Raw genomic sequence first — 11691 nt, 5'->3', positions numbered from 1 at the left:
TAAGTGATCCATAAATTTTGAAGTACTTTGTTTTTTGAGTAAGAGGAGTCAGAATAGAGACATGATAAGCCATAACTTAGACCATCTCTTAACTGCTGGACCTCAAAAGCAAAAAATTGTATGTACATACAATTTTTTGCCCGGGCCATAGCTCATGGGGGCAAAGGAATACGGCCCTGCAAAGGAGTCCCCGTTGCGACTTTTGTTTGGCCCAACGACAAAGGCCCTCCAGCTTCACCATTGGCTGCGCATGGAAGAAAAGCATAAGCAAAACCCATCGTGGACTCGTGCACGCGGCGTACCACGGCACGACGCACCAATACCAGCTCCATCCGTCCATCCATCGCGCACACCGCATGGGAGGGGAGGCAGGCCCCACGTGCCCGCCCACTGCTCCAGCTATAAGTAGCCGCGCTTATCCCACTTCGCCTCCACCCACCTTAACCTCTCTGTCTCTCACACAAGCACGCACGCACAAGGCTAGCTAGCTGCGACCTGTGCGCCGTCTCGCCGGAGCTTGGCGTTCGAACAGTACGTTGCACGAGCCGGTCATCCGGGTTTGCTTGTGCGCTCCTGTGACATGACGACGAGCCAGGACGTGGTCGTTTCGGAGATGGGCATTGGGGCGGGCGGGGCGGCGATGCCGGGCTCCGGCGCCACGGGCCTCTTCGCGTGCCGGAGCGCCGCCAGCGCAGCCGGAGCCATGTCCATGCGGCAGACGTACCTCGACCTTGCTGCCGCCGCCGCCGCGGCGCGCTCCGCGAGCTGCACCTGGGTCGAGGCCATGCGCGCCTCCTCGCCCACCCGCTCCCGCGCCGGCGCCGCCGCCTCCGACGTCGACGACCTCACGGCCTGGATGGTCAGTTCCTGCACTCGTGCTCCTCCCCTTGGTCTTGCCACCGCGGCATTACTGTGGCCCTCCATGCCGGTGTTCTAACTTCTAACCTTTTCTTTGGTCTCATGAGCAGAGGAAGCACCCGTCGGCGCTGGGCAAGTTCGAGCAAATCGCAGCCGCGTCCAAGGGGAAGAAGATCGTCATGTTCCTGGACTACGACGGCACCCTCTCGCCCATCGTCGCCAACCCCGACGCCGCCTACATGAGCGACGCGGTTAGTCACTCGCCGTCGCCGCCCGCAACACTCCACTTCAAATGGACGGCCTTCCCCGGCCTGAAAAAACCATACATATTTCCTGAACGATGTCGTCTCTCCTGTGCGCAGATGAGGGCTGCGGTGCGCGACGTGGCGAAGCACTTCCCGACGGCGATCGTCAGCGGGCGGTGCCGCGACAAGGTACATTCCCCGTGCAACTACTGCTCTCTGCCCCGCGCGCGTGCGTATATCCGGTGACTATTTTGGCTTATGTACGTGTGTTGTTGCGTGTAGGTGTACAACTTCGTCGGCCTCTCCGAGCTCTACTACGCCGGCAGCCACGGCATGGACATCAAGGGACCGAGCTCCAATGTATGACCAGTGTTCTGCCCTCTTCTTCTCCATAATCTAGTAGCTACAAGTGGCTAAGTAATCTTTTTTACTACTCTCGCTGACTAATCTGCTCCCGTGCCAATCTGCAGCCCGAGTCTGTCCTATGCCAACCTGCAAGCGAGTTCCTCCCCGTGATCGATGAGGTACTTCAATCAGTTTAACTTGTCCACTAGTGTTTAGTTATCTACTGCTAGCTCTTCTTGATTAGTCGATGAACACACAATGAGGAGTCTAATATATGGCTGTGAATCACATTTTTGTCAGGTGTACAAGCTGCTGGTGGAAAAGACCAAGTCCACACCTGGAGCCAATGTGGAGAACAACAAGTTCTGCCTGTCCGTCCATTTCAGATGTGTAGATGAAAAGGTAGGAAAGCCCTACTCTATCTCGGGCTCGGGATACCAGGCCACTTGCCACTTAATTTAACAGGCGTGCCGCATCATGTGCGGTTAATTTATCTATCTATCCATCTTCCTCGTCTGAACCACTCATCCCTCCCCTGAAACGCATGCAGAGATGGAACTTCCTGGCGGAGCAGGTCAAGGCCGTGATCAAGGACTACCCCATGCTGAAGCTCACGCAAGGGAGGAAGGTGAGTCTTGTTTATTCGTTTACTACGTACACTGTTGTCTGTTGATAAACTCAGCATCAGTTGACATTTCCTTGTGAAGATCTTCATCAAAGATTGCAACTTTTTAATTTGCATAGGTCTTCGAGCTGAGGCCGAGCATCATGTGGGACAAGGGCAAGGCCCTGGAGTTCCTGCTGGAGTCGCTGGGGTTCGCCAACTCCAGCGACGTCCTGCCGGTGTACATCGGCGACGACCGCACGGACGAGGACGCCTTCAAGGTGCTGAGGAAGAGGGGCCAGGGCGTGGGGATCCTGGTGACCAAGTCCGCCAAGGAGACCAGCGCCTCCTACTCCCTCCAGGACCCCGGCGAGGTCATGGAGTTCTTGCTCCGGCTCGTCGAGTGGAGCCGAATCAGGTCGTCGTCGCCGGCCATGATCCGGCCGCGAGTATAACGTGCTAGCCAGTAGAGATCGATCTAGGACGCGATGGACACCGGTCAATCGGTCGATCCCAAACATCGGTGTCCAATCCAATCATGCAAACATACCCCACCGTGCACCTACATTTTTCTCTCTGATGATTTCTGTGGTGGTCACCGAGAGGACGACGCAGCTAGCTGGGGGAGCTCCAGCATGCACTGTGGGAGCTGCGGCAAGCAAGCGTGCGCGCACAGCTACTTCCCCGGCACTACTACTACTAGTAGATCCACCACTACTGCTATCCTTGTTGTTTTTGGTCCCATGGGCTTGGAAGGCATATGCAAAGCTACCTGCCACTCCTAGACCCTCACCGAGAAAGAAGCTTCTTGTTGGCTCTATTATTTCAGCCCCAGTGTATGTAACTAGTTAGCTAGCTAGGATCCACTCAGTTCGTCCTCTTGCTTGTTCAGTGCCTACCTATCCCTGTAAAATGCTGTAATGGAAATTAATATAGTCATCTATCATTTCGTACGATCTCTCCTGGACACCTGGTTCGATGCTATTCATTTTGTCATTTACCGCCTTTCATTTTGGCGATCCTCTCGTGGCTTTAAAGATACTCCCTCAGTTTCATAATTACCGTCCTAGTTTCAGTTTAACTTCGTTCCATAATTCTTGTTGTGGTTTTAGTTCAATAACAAGAAGAATATGAAACTGAGGGAGCATTATACAGTGATACCATATCTGAGCACGAACCTTAAGAAAACAAAGGTTGCAGCCGTACAAAGACCTCTGCAGGAGGCATGTGAAGGCCCTGTTGCGTGATCTCCCTGCAAGATCACTTGCCTGTACTAATCGTGACAATTAGCTCCCGTTAATCTCGCAGGATATACTTTTACAATCTGGCTGCTGATTCGTGGCAAGCATGCAGCTGTGATGAATGGCCACATTGCCAAGCTAGCAGGGGTGGCTTCTGTTTGTTTTCTCGGCCTGTATTGTACTGCGGGAGCAGCCTATATAGAGATGGTGATTTGTAATGGGTGCCAGATGATCCATCAGATCTACACCAACCTATACAAACTCACGCAGTGGATTCCATGATTCCGTGACCGGGACATGCATACAATAGGGCGGCCGGCCGGCTCATCCAGCCATGCCGATGCTGTGGTCCTACGTATGACCTAATAACTTACTAAGCTTGCTGCTCAGTAGTGTGCATTGTCTACACGCCTGTGCATCTGTTTAATATTCAGGGTAAGTTCATGATATGATCAGACTGCCCGGTAAAGTATCCTGCCACGGAGCTGATTAAGCACGTCCTAATTAACAACCTCTGGAGCCTGTGGACTTGATTAGGCCGCAACTCCCATCTACATGACCCATCATTAGTAGCTCGATCAATGATTAATCAATCACCGGTAGATGCATTAAGTCAGTGATGAAGACTTCCTCTCTAGCTACCCTCTGTCCAGATGGTTCCTCACAATGATTCGATTCCATCGATGCATATTCTCATGTGGTCTCGCTAGCTCGCATGGTAGTACATTTCCAGAGCACTAGCTCATGTTCTAGTGCTACAAAAGCCCAGCCCTACTTCTTAAAATGTTCACCTTTTTAATCAGCAATCTTATGGATGCAAGCCAAGAAGAGTTGACTGCTGGGGGGCCACCGGTATATCATTGGTGTGTTTTACTGACAGGCATCCATCGTGCCACTACCTCTTTTTCCCTGCCCCCAAAAGAAGGTTTCCTATGACGCCAAAGGAGTAAATGCACCTGCAAATGGAAGCATTGCCAATCAGATACACACACACACAATAATGCACCTTCTGTGGACCAATATTATCAGTAGCTTCTTTGGTACCCGTTTGTCCTGCATGCATTGCATACACACATGAATATAAGTTACTGTACACACAATGTATGCAACACTTGAGCATACACAAGTCTAGGTTCGGGATAGAAATCTTGTTTATATATGAATCACTATAAAGCTAGAAGATGAACTAACTAGCATCGTTTTGGAGAAGCCTTTTCGAAGTCAGGGTTAGCTGAGATTGTTGATGTGAGTCCCTCTTTGTTTCGCCGAGGTCTTTGTTCCGCCTGTGTGCATCGTTAATAGACTTGCTCTAGTAATTATATTGTTGCAGAGACTTTGTGTAATCGATATGTTTTTGGTATTAGTACATTACCATTATTTAAAAAACTACATCATGCCCTCCATGTCCTCCATCCAGTTCTATGATCAACTTGATCCCTACATCTTCCCCACCTCTCTCCTTAAGTAGGTTGCATGGTCGTTGGGTCGAGAGTGTAATGATGCCTGCGCCTATTCATTGGTCGTTGGGTCCCATATGTCAAGGAGCCCAACATGGCCCTCTTGTTGTCATCTTGCAGCGAGGCTTCCCGCCTTCCCCCCAATTCTCAGCACCCGGAAAGCGCCCATGAAGAGCAATCTTCTCTTCCCAAGTATTAGGCATGTTTGAGAGTCGGAGCAATGGACATGCATTTGCTTGATCATGGGTAGTGAAGTATAGCCACTAGGACAAGAGGAATGTGAACACCAACTAGAAGATCAAGCAGTAAAGTCGTACCTGTGAGAAGAGTCCGCAATAGATGGCATGCATGGAAGACCAGCTTGTGACTCACACAAGAAGATACCGATGTTGGAATGTACGGTGCTGCTTGAAACTTCATTACCCACTTGGAAGGGGTAAAAAGTATGATTCTTGTTGGCATGGTATTCTATCTGATGGTGTGCTATGTTGAGATGTTTTAAGAGCTTATGTCTCACTAGTTGTGCGATTGTTAGGACACTCACCATTGAGGGTGGCTTAGAAGAAATTTTCTAACCAACATCCTTGATCTTGATCTTTTTTGAGTCTTGTAGCTCCATGAAAGCTAAAACACTAACAAAAGATTTTTCTGTCATGCAGAGTTAAATAACAAAATGTTCGCATTTCATGGGAAAACCCATAAGTATATGTAAATACATGGTTAGAACTTTATATATGATGTAAATATGAAGGAATATGACCTAATAAACTACAAAGTTTATGGATAAATTTTACTTGCATCAACATCCCCAACCTTAACTTATGCTCCTCGTCGAGCATAAGGTGATAAAATAACATGGACTTTACAGTTTATTATCATTAGTTGTATGGTTTGAATGATTATTGTTGCTCAAGGTGCAAGAAAGTATTGAGAATCAAAAAAAATTAAACAATCATATCATGAAGTAGTAGTTCACATATAACAAGAAGATAATTAGAAACCATAGTAACTCTTGCACCATAACAACTTTCAAGATCCTGATGAACAATGTTGCAAACTTTTTGTGCAAATTGGTGCTTTTTTGCTTTTACCTCTATATTGGTCTAGAATATATTGTAAAAGACATGTGTCTTTTGACTGAAGTAGAAGTAGGCTTAGACCTTTACAGAGGGAAGCACCACTATAGAAAAGGCACCAATCCCCAGCCGATGTTTTGGACAGCATAAGCAAAAACTTACATGTAAATGTTTTTTGGCCAGCGGATGGGCTTTGATGGCGGCAAAGCTGGCACATACATTTTTGCCACGGTAGATCCCTTATGGGTAGATAACTATGTCATGATAGGTCGTAAGAGTGACCCGCGCATCTAAATGTCATGCTAGTTCATGATGGGATTCGTAGCATAGAAAATAAAAATTTTCCTACCGCAAGAACGAAAACACAAGCCAAGATCTAATCTAGTAGACGGTAGCAACGAGAAGATCAAGAGACTAACCCTCGAAGATCGCAAAGCTTAACAAGATTAGATCTCGTGGTGGATGTAGTCGATCACTTGCCTCTTGCAAAAGCGCGTAGAAGATCTTGACGGTGCCACAATCGGGCAGCACCTCCGTACTCGGTCACACGTTCGGTGTTGATGACGACGTCCTCCTCCCCGTTCCAGCGGGCAGCGGAAGTAGTAGATCCTCCTCGGAATCCCGGCAGCACGACGGCGTGGTGGCGGTGGTGGTGGAGAACTCCTGCAGGGCTTCTCCTATGCGTTGCGGGGGTAGTATGTGGAGGAGGGGCGCTAGGGTTTGGGGAGAGGGGGGTCTTGGGCGCCGACCACTAAGGGGGTGCGGCCAAGAGGGATTTGGTGTGGCCGGCCCCCTCCCCTTGCTCCTCATTATATAGGTGGAAACCCCCAAGAGTTGGACTCCAAGTCTTCGAATAAGACCCGAAACCAAAACTTGCCATAAGGACGAAACCTACCCAAGGTGGGACTCCTACTCAAGGTGGGACTCCCACCCCTTCCTTGGGGGGGTGGCCGGCCACCATGGTGGAGTCCACCTGGGACTCCTCCCCCTTAGGGTTGGCCGGCCATGCTAGGTGGAGTCCCTCCGGGACTCCACTTTCTATGGTGATTTCTTCCGGACTTTTCTAAAACCTTCCATAAATTCACCGGATCATTTCCAAACTAGGAAAGTGACTTCCTATATATGAATCTTATTCTCCGGACCATTCCGGACCATACTTGTATTTGATATGTCCTCACGATTGGCGACCTTGTAAGGATATTTGGTATTGATCTAAGTGATTCTACAACATTTTCTATCCTTGATCGTATTATTATTAGTGAGTAGTCCTCACGAGATGCAGGTTGAGGAGTAGCCTTGCAGCAATTATGAGCATCTAATTACATGGGAATATTGTATGGTCATTTCATAGTAGATTTGTATTTGTATCATTGTCTCTGACCTCAATCTAAGGAAATGTCAGGTTCCCAAGACCCTGAGTATTGATCAAGGTTCGAGGTGAGATGTGTGGTAACCGGTGCCTACATGTGAAACTCAGTGACAACAAGGGGAGTACAATAGTTGTTTACTGATCCATTTGGGAACAACAACAACATTATAGCTCTTAATGCTTTCGTATGTATTTCACTTAATATTTGTTCATAGCCCGGTAGTTCGTGATATAATGGTTGGACCAAGAGACTATATGTTATGCATGTAGCTTGCAGGGGCTATAGTATTTATGGATGTGCTATCTAGAAATCATAGCTGTGTTCGGTCATTTACACATGAATGTGCTTAACTTTATATTTATCTCATATGTATGCATAGCTACGGGTGAATCCTCAATCCTGGCATATGTCCATCCATTGACACAACCCAAGATACATCGTAAACTAGAAAGGTCTGGTAAACATAAGATAAAACAAACTAGCAAGTCTTGTAGATATTTCTGAACAATCAGCAAGTGTTTCCCAAGGTTTGATAAACCTAAGTCTTCTAGGAAAAAAGCTACAATACTTCATCCGTAATCTGGATTGAAGGTATCAACGCTTTTTCTGGCGCCGTTGTCGGGGAAGCAATTCGCTATCCTGGTCAGGTTATTAGAGACCTTGTTAGTTTATTTTATTTTTGTTCTAGTTTATATATTGTTATTAGTTTACCATTGATTCAAAAACCATCGAAGAAATAGGAACTTGTCTTGTTACTTTTCTTATTCAAAAACACCAAAAAAATTGGCACTATGGCACAAATTAAGCTTGCGGAATATGCTACCCCTAAGAATGATTTTATGTGTGCACCTATTATTTAGCCCGTTGTCACGGTGGAGAATTATGAAATTAAGCCTAAAGTTTTGCGTTTGGTTCAACGGAACCAATTTGAAGTCTCGGCTGCTAAGGATTCAGGTTTGCACTTAAGTACATTTACTGAGATATGCGATATGATGTGCATAAAGGATGTTGACTCTAATGTGGTCAAGTTGCATTTATTTTCTTTCTCACTTAGAGGAAAAGCAAAAGATTGGTTGTTAGCTTTGTCTTAGGGCACTATTACTTCATGGGAGGAATGCACTAACATTTTTATGACCAAGGTTTTCCCTCCAACTAAGACTATGCGACTTAGATCTAACATTAATTACATGCTTTAGGCAGGAAGATCAGAACCACTAGCGCTTGCGTGAGAGAGGATGAATGAATCCGTAATGAGTTGTCCCAACCATGGGACAACTGTAATGGTTAATCCTCCATTTATTTTATACTAGTCATAATACAATGTCTAAGTCTATGCTTTACACTTCAACTGGAGGCATATTAATGAGCAAGCCGATAGATGTGGCCAAACAACTTCTTAATGATATGCAGAGCAACCATTCCCAATGGTATGTAGAAATATCATCCTGAAGTAAGGTGAACTCAATCACCGAAGAGAAGAATGAATAATTTACTACAAAGGTAGATGATCTATTATATATTATCAAGGGTAAGGAAGATACCAAGTAAATGCCATCACCAATACTACTATTGAAGAAGTGGAATTTATTGCTCGTAACCCTTATAACCGTGCATGGAAAAATCAAAATTATGGCTTGAACTTTCAAAAGCAATATTCTAATCCTGCAGATGCTTCAAACAACAACAATTTTAGTATTAGTAATGGATCAAACTATGGTAATCACCAACTGATGGGATTCGTAGCATAGAAAACAAAAATTTTCCTACCGCAAGAACGAAAACACAAGCCAAGATCCAATCTAGTAGATGGTAGCAACGAGAAGATCATGAGACTAACCCTCGAAGATTTCCAAAGCCTAACGAGATTAGATCTCATGGTGGATGTAGTCGATCACTTGCCGCTTGCAAAAGCGTGTAGAAGATCTTGACCGCTTGCAAAAGCGCGTAGAAGAACTTGACGGTGCCACAATCGGGCAGCACCTCCGTACTCGGTCACACGTACGGTGTTGATGAAGACGACGTCCTCCTCCCTGTTCCAGCGGGCAGCGGAAGTAGTAGATCCTCCTCGGAATCCCGGCAGCACGACGGCGTGGTGGCGGTGGTGGTGGAGATCTCCGGCAGGGCTTATACGGGAGAGGTGGTGGAGGAGGAGAGGCTAGGGTTTGGGGAGAGGGGCTTGGGCGCCAGCCACAAAGGGGGGCGGCCAAGGTGGGAGACAAGAGTGGCCAGCCACCTCCCCTATGCCCCTCATTATATAGGTGGAAGACCCCAAGAGTTGGATCCCAAGTCTTCGAATAAGACCCCAAAAGAAAACCTACCTTATGTAGGAAACCTACCCAAGGAGGGAGTCCTACTCAAGGTGGGACTCCCACCTTTCCTTGGTGGGGGGGTTGGCCGGCCACCCTTGGTGGAGTCCACCTGGGACTCCCCCACTAGGGTTTGGCCGGCCATGGATGTGGAGTCCCTCCGGGACTCCTCCTTCCATAGTGCCTTTATTCTGGACTTTTCTAGAACCTTCTAGAACCTTCCATAAATGCATCGGATCATTTCCAAACTTGGAATATGACTTCCTATATATGAATCTTATTCTCCGGACCATTCCGGAACTCCTCGTGATGTCCTGGATCCCATCCGAGACTCCGAACAAAACTTCGAACTCCATTCCATATTCCATATCTACTTAAACGACATCAAACCTTAAGTGTGTCACCCTACGGGACTTCTCTCCGACCAATAACCAATAGCGGGATATGGACATCCATAATGGCTCCCACATATTCAACGATGACTTAGTAATCGAATGAACCATTTACATACGATACCGATTCCCTTTGTCACGCGATATTTTACTTGTCCGAGGTTTGATCATCGGTATCTCTATACCTTGTTCAACCTCGTCTCCAACAAGTACTCTTTACTCGTACCGTGGTATGTGATACCTTATGAACCATTCATATGCTTGCAAGCTAATCAGATGACATTCCACCGAGAGGGCCCAGAGTATATCTATCCGTCATCGGGATGGACAATATCCCACTCTTGATCCATATGCCTCGACTCATACTTTCCGAATACTTAATCCCACCTTTATAACCACCCATTTACGCGATGGCGTTTGATGTAATCAAAGTACCCTTCCGGTATAAGTGATTTACATGGTCTCATGGTCGAAGGATTAGGTAACTATGTATCGGAAAGCTAATAGCAACTTGAACTTAATGACGTGATCTTATGCTACGCTTAATTGGGTGTGTCCATTACATCATTCATTTAATGACATAACCTTGTTATTAATAACATCCAATGTTCATGATCATGAAACTATGATCATCTATTAATCAACAAGCTAGTTATACAAGAGGCTTACTAGGGACTCACAATAAATGACTAGTGGGTCCAATGCACTAGGAACCACACCAAGCTCAACAATGAACCTCTTCATCCATACCGCTTCCGATGAAGCCTCCGAAGCCACTATGTATTCCGATTCAGTTGAAGACTTCGCCACCGTGCACTGCTTGGAGCTACACCAGCTTACTGCAGCACCATTCAATATAAACACGTACCCAGACTGAGACTTAGAGTCATCAGGATCAGTGTTCCAAATTGCATTGGTGTAACTGGTTACAACGAGCTCTTGGTCACCGCCATAACAAAGAAACATATCCTTAGTTCTTTTCAAGTACTTCAGGATATTCTTGACCGTTGTCCAGTGTTCCATTCCTGGATCACTGATATCTGCTGGTCAAACTAACAACATGTGCGATATCCGGTCTGGTACACAGCATGGCATACATGATAGAGCCTACTGCCTAGGCATAGGGGATCTTGTTCATCCTCTCTCTTTCTTCTGCCGTAGCCGGACCTTGAGTCTTAGTCAAGACCTTACCTGGCAACATCGGTAAGAACCCTTTCTTACTTTCATCCATTCTAAACTTCTTTAGAATCTTGTCCAGGTATGTACTCTGTGAAAGCCCTATTAGGCGTCTTGATTTATCTCTATAAATCTTGATGCCTAAAATGTACGTGATGACCCACAAGTATAGGAGATCGCAACAGTCGTCGAGGGAAGTAAAACCCAATTTATTGATTCGACACAAGGGGAGACAAAGAATACTTGTAAGCCTTAACAGCGGAGTTGTCAATTCAGCTGCACCTGGAAACAGACTTGCTCGCAAGAGTTTATCAGTAGCAACAGTTTTATAGCAGTAGGAATAGTGAAATAACGAGCGATGAAGTAAAGACAGCGAAATGATTATAGTACAAGCAGGATTAAAATACTGTAGGCACAGGGATGGATGAACGGGCGTTGCATGGATGAGAAAATTCATATAACAATCATGGTAGGGCATTTGCGGATAATAATAAAGCGGTATCCAAGTACTAATCAATCCATAGGCATGTGTTCCCTATATAGTCGTACGTGCTCGCAATGAGAAACTTGCACAACATCTTTTGTCCTACCAGCTGGTGGCAGCCGGGCCTCTAGGGAAAC

At 46.5% G+C, this 11691-nt stretch overlaps 1 protein-coding gene across 1 annotated transcript; it reads left to right on the top strand.

Annotated features, from left to right (window-relative positions):
- Positions 1-580: 580 nt before the first annotated feature.
- LOC124688361 (probable trehalose-phosphate phosphatase 4) lies at positions 581-2507 on the top strand. The gene is made up of 8 exons (XM_047222048.1): positions 581-859; positions 969-1109; positions 1221-1292; positions 1386-1463; positions 1574-1627; positions 1749-1850; positions 1999-2076; positions 2193-2507. Exons 1-8 carry the CDS (start codon positions 581-583, stop codon positions 2505-2507), a joined length of 1119 nt encoding a protein of 372 aa, XP_047078004.1.
- Positions 2508-11691: the final 9184 nt, after the last annotated feature.

Source organism: Lolium rigidum, chromosome 2 (assembly GCF_022539505.1).
Source record: "Lolium rigidum isolate FL_2022 chromosome 2, APGP_CSIRO_Lrig_0.1, whole genome shotgun sequence".
In the NCBI taxonomy this organism is placed as follows: domain Eukaryota; kingdom Viridiplantae; phylum Streptophyta; class Magnoliopsida; order Poales; family Poaceae; genus Lolium; species Lolium rigidum.
This window is presented reverse-complemented; position numbering and strand designations above follow the sequence as displayed.

Coding starts and splice junctions, on each gene's coding strand:
- LOC124688361 (XM_047222048.1), top strand. CDS start 581: ATGACGACGAGCCAGGACGTGGTCGTTTCGGAGATGGGCATTGGGGCG. Junction 860..968: donor ACGACCTCACGGCCTGGATG/GTCAGTTCCTGC, acceptor TCTCATGAGCAG/AGGAAGCACCCGTCGGCGCT. Junction 1,851..1,998: donor TCAGATGTGTAGATGAAAAG/GTAGGAAAGCCC, acceptor AAACGCATGCAG/AGATGGAACTTCCTGGCGGA.